The 15181-nt window shown below is 46.0% G+C and overlaps 1 protein-coding gene across 1 annotated transcript; it reads right to left on the bottom strand.

The window, feature by feature from the left end:
• Positions 1–14487: 14487 nt before the first annotated feature.
• On the bottom strand, positions 14488–15118 carry LOC112872540 (EPIDERMAL PATTERNING FACTOR-like protein 2). The gene is made up of 3 exons (XM_025935565.1): positions 15039–15118; positions 14889–14926; positions 14488–14757 (listed from the first exon to the last, which is right to left on the bottom strand). The coding sequence occupies exons 1-3, from the start codon at positions 15109–15111 to the stop codon at positions 14488–14490; spliced, it is 381 nt and encodes a 126-aa protein (XP_025791350.1). The 5' UTR covers positions 15112–15118.
• Between the last annotated feature and the right edge of the window lie 63 nt (positions 15119–15181).

The following is a 15181-nucleotide window of genomic DNA, read 5'->3' as shown; positions in this document are numbered from 1 at the left end:
TGGATCGCGGCCTGGGGGTGTGGTGTGGTGGGCGAGCGAGACGACGAGGCGCGTTTCGATTTTGGCATCGCCTACTCCTCCCTCGGCGAGCCGTGACGGACCGCAACCGCAGCGGCAGGGGCGAGCGAGCCATCGGAGTCACGCACGTGGGCCAGAGCCGCCTGGCTCACCGGCCGCGGCGCCTGCCTGCCTGGCAGCTGCCAGTCAACCTGTCGACTGGCTACGGCGACGCCTGCCACTGCCAGCGAGCAGAGGCGAAGTTACCGCGCGGTGATTCCGCAGGTGTAATTGGCATTATCTATTTTGGAGTTATTAATAGTAGCATGCAGATTGGCATTATCTATTTGTGTGGGAAGCGTGTAACGGACTCCATGCATCGCAGCGCGCTGTCGCTCTCTCTTCTCTCCCTCCCTACAAACCGTGCCGTGGGTGAAACTTGTCAGCTGGCAGAGATCGCACGCATCCTCCTCTAGTAAACGCGCATTCGCTGCATGTGTCTAGCGGCCAGCGCGCTTTGAGACGGGAAACAAATGATTCGGTGTTAGTGAAGTATCAGAAAAAAAGATTCGGTTTTTTAGTGGTGTAAAGAAATGAATCGGTTTTAGTTTCTTGCTAAAAGAGCACAAATTTATCGGCAAAAGCGGATTGCGAGGATCTCTATTCCCGAGAACGCTGGTCGGATAGATTTGTTTCCCACCGTACAACCGGTAACGTCATCAAGTGTTTGACACATGGATTCTTTCTTTATCAGGAACGAATCCATAGAGACATGGATATTGGTGTCATTAACCTTATTGTATGAAAAAAGGTACTCTATCTGTTTATGGATGATTGTTGTTTTAGTTTTATCATATGTCACATTTTATATATTTTACCATTGATCCTAAAAAATACGTGCAGTTTGGCAAAATGCAAACCAGATATTAAGAGAGTATTTCTCGTGATGAATCTAAAAATATATATCCTATAACGTTAAATTGTATAGGGGTTTCTAGAAACTGATGGTTAAAATAGAAATATTCGAGTTAAAACAAAACTAAAACAATGACTAGTGTGAAACAGAGGGAGTACATCATTTTCACCGTGACCTTGTGTGAACCATTGATGCCAAGTGAAAGCAGTAGCTTTATTGTGGATCCATCTCTTGTTTTTCATGACGAGGGGAAAAGACAAACAATAGTAAGAAAAATATCTAGTAGGGGAGAAGTAGTAATTAACAAATGATATGAGCAAGGGACATATTTTTTTTAAAAAAAATCCATTGTATGGATGCCATTCATTTGTGATAACATTCCACGTGTCATTTTAATTGCTGGGTGTTATATATACTTTCAAACAACTTGTACATTGGCTTGCTTATTGTTATGCCTACGTTTTTCTTTCCTGATCTAGCCAAAAAATAGTAACGATTTAGTGTCTGAAGCCAATCATTCTAAATTTCACTATATAGATGTATTACGATGAAAAGTAGCAATCAAAGTTGTGTTTTGCAGACCGTATGGATTTCATAAATGTTACTTATTTAGTTATTTTGATGCTGGAGGGAGCCTTGCTAAAAAATAGAATTGACATTACTTAACCGATCATTTATCATCATTTCATATATTCCTTTTCTACGTCATTTATTATTTTCCTACTATACTTAGAGTTGAATCCTACTTATCTTGTCTTGGTTATGATCATTTCATTTGGATTGGATATGTCAAAGTACCTCTCACGGTTTTTATTTGAACCTTTTAAGATATAAATAGTCCCTATCCTACACATGTTAAGTAACTTTATGGGATACTTCAGTTCCATTTTCCCAAGTAAGGAATCAAAGAAGGTTCACCTTTACTTGTGTCTTTTATGAACCACAAAAAGTTTGGTGCATGTTTTGCCTTCTGTCGCCAATTCAATCCAGCCTCGTGGAGGAGATAAGCCCCATGGTCGTTTGTACACGTGGTATTGCATTTCTACAAATAAATCAATCTATTTCATCTTGTGTCTTCTATTATCAACTATAAAAAAATGGTACAAGTTCTGCCCTTTTCCTTCCCAATTCAATATAATCCAGCACCACGGTCGCTTGTATAAGTGGTATTGCGTTTCTGCAATTCCATCCCTTTCACCTCCTGCATAAACTTGGGAGAATCTCTAACCAATCCATGCACATGAAAGTCCAAGACTAGCGAGTAGACGGCCCAAAAGAAAACTAAAAGGCACATATTGTAGAACGAGTCCGCCGCATCTATGCACGAGCTACTAGCTTAACAAACCCAGACCATTAGACCAACTAAACAAGCAGGGCAAAGGTCCAATCACGTCTCAACTAGAACGAAACGCTCACGTCCTCAACCAAACCAAAAACCTTTCTGTCGCCTTTGCGGGCTACACTCTATCATGCACCTTTTTTGTAACCAACAGCCGTACTAGTCCCGTTTGCATGAGCAAATTACGTCCATCCAAAAAGAAACTATTGCCAGAGATGAGGTCGCCCGCGCTGTCCTCTCCTCCCAAGCGTTTGCTTGCCGCACTACACGACAGGGGACGGTCAATGCGCGCGCCACACATGCCATGATTAACCCGGATATCTCGCCGGTAAATGATCGGCGCCGGTTGCCTTTGAATAACGCTGGGCCATGTTATCCCAATGCGCACGCCTCCTGTTACGCTGATGCTTCAAGAGAAAATGACCTGGCCGTAAAATTACTCTGCAGATTCTGTCAGGGATGTAAGCGAAGTAGTACTTGCTTCGGATTCTTTATAACCACCGCAAATAGTTAACGGAGGTGTAGTCCGTTCTGATTTCTGACTGGTTAGCGTCCGAAAGGGAAAACGAGTTAACGACGACTACGATGTGTCAGTTTCCCCAGCCACATCTCCAGCTACCCTGACCGAGAAATTCAACAAAAAACAAGTTTCTAAATTGACAGTTGAGGATGGAAGCGGATCGGTGCGCATCCTTCTGGACATTCCATGGGGATATCCTACTCGGCACTTCGTTTTCTATCACATGATCGCCACCGATGCCCGATGACTTCCACACGCGAGGGGAGAAGACCGTATCCGATTTCTCCTCCCTGCAGGTACAGGTAGCTAGCCTGTCCGCCGACCGCCGTCGTCGACGCACCGGCCGCGCGGCCAGTCGGTCCAGGGACTACGCCACCGTACCTGTCCGGCTGTCCCACACATGGACAGAGTGGAGGGCCGAGCGCCACCTCACCCCGGCCCCGGCCCCCATCATCGCCGCCCGTATTTAACGCGCGAATTCTTGCTTGCTTGCGAGTTTCGCCTGCCCGTTTAAAATTGTCGTGGCGATCATGAGACCAGAGAGAGACCCTGGTTGCGATCGCCATCGCAGATCCAGCTCCCGGATCGTCGCCTGGCCAATGCAATTATTCCTTTTCCTCCGGGGTCCAACCTCCGCGCCCGGCCAATCGCGTCGCGTCACCTAGGTAGAGCAATTTCGGATATGATGGGCTGGGAGATTGAGATGTATTTTTGTCGTCTTATTTTTAGATATATGTTTTTGTCTATACGCTTGCATTATTTTCAGGTGACGCCGGTATATGCACCTAGTAGATAATAAGTATACGAGACGCCACTTGTAGCTGTACTTGTACTTCGTACGTTGGCTCCGTTCTCGTACTGGGACACGGCACACATGTCACACATGGGCGCGCGCTGGACCATCCTGAAAGCACATGGCACGCACGCAGCTTCCTTTGTTTCGGTCTTAACCAGCATGTCAGCGCTGGTGGTGCGGGGCCGGCGGGGTCCTCGGCGACACGCCGACACCTAACCGTAGCGACACCGGTCGGGAGGACGCGGCGGCGAGGCTGGTGCTGCGGCATCTTGGTGATCCCCCCGCCGCGCGAGCGCTCTCCCGATCAGCGCCGGCGGGCTCCGATCCGTGGCGATGAGGCACGCGCGCGACGCCTGCCATCGTCGTCGCCGTCGACCATCCCCCGGCGGCGCCGGCTCGATCCGCCGTCCTTGGCATCTCGCCGCACGTTACATACGTGCCGATGTTGCTGTCGCTATTTCTATTTCTGCCGCTGGGATCGCCCGGGCCGGGCCGGGGGATCAATAGCGCCTTCGCTGCCGCGCGTATCGGATCAGGGCCCGGCCTGACCGCCCCGTCGGCTAGCCACATGGAGCGGGCGAGACCGAGAGTCCGAGGCAAGCCCTGTTGTGCTAGGCACTAGCTATGGGCGGGATGGTGGTTTGTCTGCTTTGCTGGACGGGCCCAGCTCCTCGTGGAATCTCACGGAATCCGCCTCTCTCGTCGACTGAAAATGATGTCGATGGTGAACGGAGAACGGTTTTGTCTGGCCGCCGTTCGCGCGCCGCTCACCGTACGTCTAACGCCGGTACTCGCTGAGAATCGAGATGCGTACCGTGAGCCAGCAAAGTTACCCGGACAAGAACGGACAGTTCCTGCTCGAGTGACATGAAGTATGAACAACTAGGTACTCCGATAGCGGGATCCGATTGGATCATTGATCGTCGATGATTGAAGCAGATGCAGAGCTGCAGAGCCGGCCGGCCGCCTAGTCAGAGAGGCCGAGCCGGACAGGGAGTGGGTCAACTGGCGAGGGCCGGGCGAGCCGGCGAGCCCATCACCGGTCCGCACTCGAAGATTGTCGGCTCCATCATATCATCCATTCCATGGAGAGGACGAGTCACCTACGTGTTCGACCACCGTACCGGTCCTCGGCCCCTGGCCAACCACCGCCTCCGTTCTTTCACGTGCCATCGAAGACGTTGCCGAGTCAAGGTCTAGCCAGTCTCAGTACTGTATCAGATCGGTTCGTAGTAGTATACTCCTACAGGCATCACGTGAGGCGACAAAGGGCTCCTTGAGTTGACGACGGCACCTCCCGTCCTTCCCTACACTACACCTACACGTCGTGTGACTCGTGCCGTCGCCTAGCTAAGATAGGCTATCTTTTACCCTGTACTAGGTCTCCAGCCTCCTTGGCGATATTTCCTCTGTTGCCGTCGTCTCCACTACCGGAGATAGATATATGCAGCGATCACTGGTGCTCCTCCGATGCGCGACCCACCGTGGAACAGCGAGATCTCTCTCCGACCCGTCGTGCGCCGGTGCGCGGTCGCCTTCGCCGCCGGCCGTCTTCTTCCGATCGACGGCTAGAGATCGGGGACCGGCCGGGCGGCCTCCGTCCTTGACTTCAAGCCACACTGCACCGCGCATGCATGCATCGGACCGGGATGGGCCACGCCTGCACGGCCACACGGAGCGGGCGACACCGAGGCGCGCCGTGCGCGAGGGACGGGATCACGGGCGAGTCCCCTGGTCTTGTCGGTAGCCGCGCGCATCAGCATCTGTGCGGTTGGTCGCTGGACGACGTACGTACGGGTCCAGCAGGCCGTCCAGCCCCTCGTGGATTTGGCGAGAGGATGGAGATGTGTCTCGCCGTTCGCGTGCGTGCCCCACCCTAACGCCGTCACGTGGTGAGGACTGGGATGTGTATGGAGTATGTGCCAGCATACTAGTACTACTCAGCGCTCGCGCGGTCGTTTATAGTACTAACGGATGTGTATGGAGTATGTGCCAGCATACTAGTACTAATCCGGATAAGGACGGACGTTTATAGTACTAACGGATTCTGCTGCCTACTAGTACTACTCAGCGCTCGCGCGGTCGTTCGAGTGATGGGACGTTTGGTTTCTGGGTACCGTCACATCGAAGAGACGTTGTCATTTAAAAATATTAAATAAAATTTAATTATAAAATTAATCGTAGAATTCTTAGATTAATTCGCGAGATGAATTTAATAAGAAATGTTAATTCTTAGTGGATGGTTACTTTAGTAAATTATAGATTAGCTAGGCTCATTAAATTCGTCTCGCGAATTAGCATCCATCTGTAAAAAAAATTATAAATAAATTTTATTTAATACTTCTAAATGATAAGATTCTAATATAACTAACTAGGCTTGCAGACAGTGACACATGCTCGTGGGATAGCTGGATAGGGGGTGGGGAATTTGATGGGGATCATCGTTCATGAAGCACAGTAGTACAACACACAGCTCTAGAATTAGGATCCGCTTAGATCCGGATGACTAAACTATACTCCTATCACATCGGATGTTTCGACACTAATTAGAGCTATTTAATATAGACTAACTATAAAACCAATTGCATAAATGAAGGCTAATTCACTAGACAAATCTATTAAGCCTAATTAATCTATCATTATTATATATTTATTGTAATATGAACAAATTATGGACTGATTAAGTTTAATAAATTCATCTTGTGAATTAGCATCTATCTGTGCAATTAGTTTTATAATTATTTTATATTTAAAATTTTAAATTAGTGTCTAGATTGATAGGGACTAAAGCTTAATCGGATTATGAAACAGAACAACCTTATCGACGCTCCAAGATCGACGGCTCCATCATCCACGAGACAGGAACAAGCCTCCATTCATTGCACGTGCAACCCAGCACACCGCAGAGTCAAGAGCCAGCTAGCCCGAGATGGATTCAGAGATTATGTAATCAGGGCCGTCCCTGGGCATGTGCAGGAAGAGCGACCGCGTAGGGCGTCCAAATCCTGTGGACCTCCAAGTATAGAGTACAGATACGCACAGCACTCAGCAGCAACATTGGCCTTTGGCCCATTAGCAAGATATGGCAGCGAACTAGCCTAATAGAAAATGACTTCGACCGGCCGCTGGACAGTTGCCGATCGGCAATTGTCTATCCCAATTCCCATCAGCTAGGTCTCCACGTCCGCGCGCCATCGCCTTGATTCCCTCGGCCGTCGGCCGCGTATCACGAATTCGCAAGCGACCGAGAGTGACGACCTGACAGCAACAGCGAGCGAGGTGCTGAGGTCCTACAGGCTGAAGGTAATATTAATCATTCATTCTTTTAAATTCATTCACAATGAGTAGCGGGTCGATCTCTAAATGTTGTTCTTTTGATCTTTTCATCTAGACACCTACACCTACTGGAATAGTGTTCAAAGATTGAAGCCATGTCTTCTATGAATCAATCTAGAAAATTTGAATCGGGTTCGCAAAAGCGTAAGAAAAAATAAAGAATAGAGAAATTAGTCCAATCTCAGCAAGGAGCTATGGATAGGTTTATTACAAAACAGTCACAAGTGTCATCTGATAATCCAACGCCTGACAATAATCCTATAGATCCTCTAGAAAATAATATTGAAGTTGAGAAAGCTCTCCCTGACAACATAAATACTCAGATAGGCAATAACAGTGAAGACTTGAATCCTTCTTTAAATAGTGGTGACTTATTTTTGCCTAATATATTTGATCCAAGATATTGGGATTCACTTGATGGTAAACAAGTTGACATTTTAGCACAAAAGAGACCTAAAAGAGACCTATCAATTCAGAAGGGGCCTAAGGATAGGTTTTCTAGAAGATTTTCTTCACTATTCTATAATAGAATTCTATCAAATGGAGAAAGCTGTGATAGGGATTGGCTTGTTTATTCTAAGGAACTCGATAGAGCATTTTGCTTTAGCTGTAAATTATTTACAAAAGGACATCGAAAAGGTCAGTTGGCAAATAAGGGTTATAATGATTGGGCACATCTTGGGAAGAGACTCAAAGAGCATGAGATAGGTGCAGATCATGTTTTGAGTATGACAGCTTGGTATGAGTTGCATAATAGATTGCAAACTAATCAAACTATTGATAAAGCTGCTCAGCGACAACTTGAGAAAGAAAAGGACCATTGGAGGAAAGTTTTATTTAGAATTGTGGGTATAGTAAAATTTCTTGCCAAGCATAATCTTGCATTTCGTGGAAGTAACAGCAAACTATATGATGACAGCAATGGGAATTTCTTGGGCGTAGTAGAGATGTTGATTGAATTTGATCCAGTTATTCAAGAGCATGTCCGCCGTATTACAAATGAAGAAACTCAAGTTCATTATATTGGTCCTAGGATTCAGAATGAGTTGATACACTTGCTTGCTTCTGCTATTAAGTCTGAAATTATTAAGAAAATAAAGAGTGCAAAGCATTTCTCTGCCATACTTGATTGTACCCCTGATGCAAGTCACCAAGAACAAATGTTTTTAATTATAAGATATGTGGACTCATCATCAGGTCATGTTCACGTTGAAGAATCCTTTCTGGAATTTTTAGATGTAAATGACATGACTGGACAAGTGCTTTTTGATGTGCTAGAGAATGAACTAAAGATTTTTGATCTTGACATAGATGATGTGAGAGAATAAGGATATGATAATGGGTCAAATATGAAAGGAAAACATCAAGGTGTACAAAGGAAACTTTTGGATGTAAATCCTAGAGCTTTCTATTCTGCTTGTGATTGTCATAGTCTTAATTTAACACTTTGTGATATGGCTACTAAGACTTGTGGCAAAGCGAAAGACTTTTTTAGAGTCATCCAACGTATCTACACAACATTTGCTAACTCTACTAAAAATGGCATATTCTAAAAGATAACATATCTAGATTGACTCTCAAGTCAGTTTCAGCTACACAATGGGAGAGTCGTATTGATAGTGTTAAAGCTATCAGATTTCAATGTGCAGACATTCGGGAAGCTCTACTTAGGTACCCATCATTTTTCATATTGGTATTGAATTAATGATGTAATTTTGTTGGTTATCTCATATATTTAAAATATTTTCCTTCTTTAATTTTAATTTTAGGTATCTGATACTGATAATGATCCAGGAAAGAGTAGTGAGGCTAAAGGTCTAGCAAATAATGAACTTAGACAGTATGAATTTATAGTGGCAGTAGTCATTTGGTATGAGGTACTGTATGCTGTTAATTTGGTAAGCAAACAAATGCAAGCAAAGGATATGCTTATTGATGTTGCTATCGAGAAAGTGCAAGGGCTTATTTCTTTCTTCGATGGCTATAGGGAAACTTGTTTCTTAGAAGCTTTGGAGTCAACCAAAGAAATTGCACTTGAGATGGATATTGGTACAACATTTCCTAAAAAAAGACTGTCAGACCCGGGGCTACGGGACTGTGTACATAACGTAGTTTAAATAGGATTAGAAGATAAAGCCTGTCTTATCTCTTATTTATGTTGTTCTCTACTCGTATGAGTAGGAGATAAAGCTAGTCGATACAGAAGGAAACTACTCGAGTTATACTCGGGTACGATTCCTTAGCTAGTATTGGGTTAGGATTCATGTAACCCTGACCTCCCGGATATATAAGGGAGGGCAGGGACCCATTCAAAACAAAACATCAACATCCAAGGCAATACAATCCACCATACAGGATGCAGGGTATTACGCACCTCGCGGTCCAAAACTGTCTAAGTTTTGTGTTCCTGCACCTTCGAGTTCCTGATCTCGGCGTCTCCTCACCTAAACTTACCACCTCGGGTATACCCCTCGGTGGGCAGCCGGTAAAACACCGACAAAGACCAATTAAAAGAAAGAGGCAATACGATGAGAACCCAGAAGATACAAATATTGCCACAATATCTCCGGAGGAATTATTTAGAGTAGAGTATTTTGTACCTCTTGTTGATCAAGCTATTGCCTCTCTTACAACGAGATTTGAGCAGTACAAAGATTACAAAAAAAATTTGGTTTCTTATTTACTTCGGAAACATTGCAATCATTGGATGACCATGGCTTGAAGTCTTCTTGTGATAATCTTGAGGCTATCCTAAAAAAGGATGGAAAATCTGATATTGATGCCAAAAAATTATATATGGAGTTGAAGTTTTTACGAGAATTCATTCCAAAAGAAAGAACGAGGCCTATTGAAATTCTACGGTTTTCAAAGGAGCATGGTTGTTTTCCTAATGCAACTATTGCATATAGAGTTCTATTGACTATTCTTGTGGCCGTTGCATCAGCAGAGCGAAGCTTTTCTAAACTGAAGCTATTAAAGACTTATTTGCGTTCTACAATGACACAAGAAAGACTTAATGATTTGGCTATAATAGCACTTGAAGGCGAAATGTTGGAGAAGATTGATTATGAGCATATCATTAAAGACTTCATTTCAAAGAACACTAAAAGAATGATGCTATTCAAGTAAAGATTATACAACATAGGAACCATTCTTGATATATCTTATTGCAATGTACTACATACTATGTTATATCATATATTTGGCCTTATTTTTTCTAGACTAGTAGACCTTATTTTTCAGTTTCCTACATGGTCTCGAATTTCCCCGGGACAGCCCTGGTGTAATGAAATAAATAACATTTTCGAGCATGCGTGTATCACGCGCGAGTCGCGAGGGATCGGAGGCGATCTACAAAGCTACAAGCGCCCGTTCACCACCGGTGGCAGCACCACTCCCATGCTCGGCATGCACGTCGCGACTCGTACCGTCTTCTACTCGCCTATGCGATTTCCGCGGTCTTTACTGGTATATATGCAGCGATCATGGAGGTACATACACATACTCCTCTCCGTCTCCGATGCACGACCCGTCGTGGAGGCAGCGAGATCTCTCCGTCCGGGCGCGGCCGGGCTCGCTCGACCGCCAGCCCGGCGACACGCGCCCCGTGCGTGGTCGCCTTCGTCGTCGTCACCTTCCCGATCGACGGGACGGCGACGAGAGATCAGACCGACCGGCGGGGCCTCCGCCCCTTGACTTGCACGTTACACGACATGTCGCGGCAGCTCGGCCCATGCGCTGCACGCGCACGACGAGCTGGCCATCCCGAGCGAACGCCTGGGCCATACTATTCACGGCGAATCTGTTGCGATTTGTGGAGCATTAAGTGATGCAGTAGCAGTCTGTCACTGTCAGTGTCGCAGCAAACACCGACTAGCCTTTGGATAGCCAGCACATGCACTGATGCACGCCAGCACGGGCATTATTAGAGCAGCATCGATCGGGCTGGGGAATGACACGTCACAGGGTGCAAATTTTCTTTCCCTCTCTCGTTCTCTCTTCTCCGGCCTGCCACAAGATTAAATAGTGCTCTATGATCAATCAGGCCAACAACATTTTTGTCAGTAGATACTTGCTAGAGCCAAACCCAAGAAACCTGCCACTGGGCGGCCCATGGCGACTAACGGCGCTCTCTCGACGCGATCGATGCCCCTCGCCTCCTCCGATGGAAATGCCATGCAGGGACTCGCTGCTCGATCGCTCGCCTCCTCCGATCGCACATTGGCAGCGGCAACCGGCAAGAACAGCTGGGAATGGGATTGTGCGCGCGTGGGGCTGCTTCGGTTGCCGGAAATTTGAAATTTGCCGTATAAACGGTTGCCGGAAGTGGTTCCGGACGGCGCCGCACCGTCGCTGACATGTAGCGTAAGGATGTAAATGGGTATTTAATAATAGTTTTTGGATCAACTAACTAATTATGATAGCATACTACTTTTTATTTCTTCTTCTAAATTAATTATGCAGAATATTATTCTAGTTTATTTTATTAATTTTTTAATCAATCCAATGATCTAAAGTATACATAGCTTGCATCACTGGTTGCACTGCGGTGCGTGCGGTCCGGGGACACGGCAAGAGCCAAGAAAGATCGCAGTTCAAAGTGCCAGCCGGGATTCCGGCCGGGACCGTCACGGGAGAGGGGCCGGCGATACGGTGGCAGCAGATATTTTCGGGACCTGGTTACCTTCAGTGACCGTCCCTGCTGAATGGTTGCCTTGCTATTTGTTGAGGGGCACCGACTTTTTGTTGTGTTTGTGCTACGTGCGAGTGGCACGCGTTTGACCTCGTATCGTAAGTTCGTGACGACGTAGTAAAATCCATTTTTTTTTGAGGGAACGACGTAGTAAAATCTTCTGAACGATCTTGTAAGCAATGGAGTAGGGAACGCTCCTGCTCGCGGCGGCTTTGCTTCGGCCAGTCGGCCTCGTAGCAGGTGTTGCTGTGTTGGGCTGGTGCCCTGGTAGGTTTTGGGCTCCATGGATGGCAATGCTGGGATGAAACAATACTGTACAAGCCCATGTGGGCCAGCTAGCCGGCTAAGGAGGCCCATATTGTGACTAATTTTTCATCTCCGAGAAACATGTTTCGTGGCCCGTTGAAAACCTCAGCCCAGATGACGCGAGCATGCTGCCTAGGGGGAAAAAGGGGGGAAAAACACTCAATATGCTCTGGGTCCAAATTTCCAAAGTTGATGACCATGTCCTCAAATTCCCGCTTTATTTACTTCGAAATGAAATGTGGGGGGTTAAATGGTGATAATTACATGTTTAAAGTTTTGATTTTACTGGATGTTAATGTGTACCCAAATTCCGTTACTGAGAGAACCTGTAAGCATCCTGCGTCCATTTGCCTGACTTGGAAGCAATACCTCTCATGATTGCCGTCTCGTCTCGGCTGCGGCTGTTCCTCTGTAGCAATGGCTTGGCATAAATGTCCCGGGTGCTCTCCCTGTGCAAAGCGAAACGGAGGGGACAAAGGAGACAGAGGCTTCAACTCCATGCGGCAGTCGGCTCGGAAGTGACATGACCTCTTGCGAGGAGTAGGAAACCGAGAGCTTGCCTGATGACTCGAGTGAGAATTCATGGGGGCTCAGCAGTCAGCACTGTCCCTTTCTTGTGCTCAGGTGGGCAGGAAAAGATTCGTCTCCGCATGAATGGATGCAGTGGCCTTCTATCAAGACATGAGTAATTGCAATCTAAAGTATTTTACATGGATGCCTGATTCAGAGCCCAGACTAGCTACAAGTTCTGAATGTTTGATATTTGAGTTTTAACAGTTTGTACCATGTTATGTTGGCATTTGGCTTACATTTTCTGATTTTTCAATGAGGCTTATGCAAATCTCTATATACGGTTCCCGCACTAAAAGGTGGCCGGAGAGAGTAGCCACGTCACGGGCTCGGTCATTTTGCAAAAAGATCCTCGGACTATATAGAAATTAACTCGTAGGTAATTTTGCGAAAAAAACCACCACTAGCTTTTCTCAAAATCAACCCCAGACCACCCTTCCCAGTTAAAAGGAAAATTTACAAAGAAAACCTTATATTTTCAAAAAATCAACCCGCCATCCTAATCCTCTCTCAGAATTTTTTTTCAAAACCCCCAGATTTTAATTAAATCAAACCACAACTTGTTCCATCCATTACTTTTACACAAGCAATATTATACGTGCAATTTGAACATCAAAACACGTTGACATCAAAAGTTATTCAGTAAAGAATTTGATCAAAAATTAAAAAATTACAACTTCATAGAGCAAATTTTAAAATTCAAAATGCTTTCGCAATTTGTTTGCACAAATGCTTGCATGCAATCCGTCGTACCTACAATATGGACACTAAAATATCTTCAAATTAAAAAATATTCAATACAAAAGTTGCTCAGAATTTCAAAATCTACAACTTTATTATATAGTACAATTTCAAATTCAAAGTGCTTTTGCAATTCATCCATATAAAATTCGGACACCGAAACGTCTTTACTTCAAAAAAATCAATACAAAAATTGCTCACAATTTCAAAACCTAAAGATTTGCTACACAACAAACTTTTAGAACAAAAGATAAGAAAAACACTAAATATAACAAAAAAAGATAGTTCCATTTCCATAAAAAATAATATCCTATTTGAATGGAGAGTTCAAAATATATATCAAGTGTAATAACAGGTTGCAGATCATAACTATATATATAATAATTACTACTCTATACATTAACTAAAGTAGTAACTACAAGCCGACGACATAAAATATGCACCTTGCGCGGCAAAGGCGCGCTAAAGTAGCAGAAAGAATCGCCAAGCCCAAGCATAGCTAGTGCTGAAGACGTGTAGAGAATTGCAGAGTGTTTATGCAACGAGATCACTGATCATGATTGCTGTGACTGACTTGCGAACGAAGGACATGTTCTGTGCTCTGCTCTGTATCAAATGCTTACGGTACAGGTTCTTCAAGAGAAAGAAGACATGCTCGCAATGATGCGCATGCCTCCAAGGTTGAAAAGTTTTTTGTCCTACTGTTTCAGAGCCCTCTTCTTTTTACAATTCTATCTTTCAAGAACAAAAAAGAAAAAAAGACAATACCGCAAAATTATCCGTTGGGTGACTTCCTCACTCAGTCGTTGGCTCGTTGCTATCATTCTACAAATCAAACCTCGTCATGCACATAAGTAGTCAACCACCGTTGGACATTTCTGCATATATATACTGCTTAAACCATCCTTGTAAAGAAAACCTACTCAAGCATCGGAACAGATGGAGCTCGCTCTTCTCATGAACTGAAATGGAATGCCACGCTACTGATGCTCAAAAGGACATCATTTCACTACTCTGATTAATTACACCACATCCTAGCTTGATTATAGGCTAACACGGAGTAATACTAAGAAGCAATTCCTGAAGCGACCGTTCACCAGCCGAACTACACCAGCATCTCTATGGCTTACCAAAAACTAGCTAGCGACGAGAACATCTAAAAGATCAATCTATGATCAATGGATCATGGATCGTCCAGCAACTGAAAACAAGTCTAGTAAAAATTATCATGGGCTCGGCATCAGCAGCTCGAGGAGTCGAGGTCGCAACCGGATCACGGATCCAGGGCCCGCCGATCCGCGCACCGGCACTTCCAGTTGAGGGGCTTGTAGTCGGTGTAGCTCTCCTGGACCCTGTCGCCGCCGCCGGCGGCCCTGCCGAACGTGCGGGCACGGCCGGGCGCGGCCTCGCCCCTGCCGCCGTCGACCCGCGGCGCGACGGGCACCTGCACCGCCTCGCACCGCCCGCACGGCGCGCACTTGCCCTCGCACCGCGGCGGCCTCGACCCGATCAGCGACTCCGCCACCGCCACGCCCTTGCCAATCTGCTCGACGTTGCCAACCGCACACCAAGCAACTGGTTGGTTCACATGTGCCATGGCGCGCGCGAGGGAGAAAAAGCAGCATGGAATGGAACTCTAGCATGGATTGATCCGGAAGAGAGGATTTTACTGACCTTTGGCGGATCCTTGGCCTGGAAATGCAGCGCTCTACCTGCAATCGAAGAAAGCGACACACTCGCATGAACAATCTAGGAACCAAGGCAGGGGAAAAATCAGGGGATCGGGGCAGCTAGGTTTAGTAGGCAGGCAAAGGATGATCTTACCTTCGGCAGCGTGCAGGCCGTGAGAGGATAGCAGGAGGAGAAGCAGCAGGGATGAGTAAAGCCGGAGTCCCATGAGAGCTCGAGCTTGACTGAACGTCGCCTAGCTCTAGCTAGCCACTCTCTGAATGGGGTCGGCAACAGTA

The sequence above is a fragment of the Panicum hallii genome, chromosome 9, assembly GCF_002211085.1.
Source record: "Panicum hallii strain FIL2 chromosome 9, PHallii_v3.1, whole genome shotgun sequence".
Lineage (NCBI taxonomy): Eukaryota > Viridiplantae > Streptophyta > Magnoliopsida > Poales > Poaceae > Panicum > Panicum hallii.
Note: the sequence above shows the minus strand (reverse complement) of the source record. Positions and strands in the feature narration are given on the sequence as shown.

Coding starts and splice junctions, on each gene's coding strand:
- LOC112872540 (XM_025935565.1), bottom strand. CDS start 15,111: ATGGGACTCCGGCTTTACTCATCCCTGCTGCTTCTCCTCCTGCTATCC. Junction 14,927..15,038: donor CGGCCTGCACGCTGCCGAAG/GTAAGATCATCC, acceptor CTTCGATTGCAG/GTAGAGCGCTGCATTTCCAG. Junction 14,758..14,888: donor AGGCCAAGGATCCGCCAAAG/GTCAGTAAAATC, acceptor AACGTCGAGCAG/ATTGGCAAGGGCGTGGCGGT.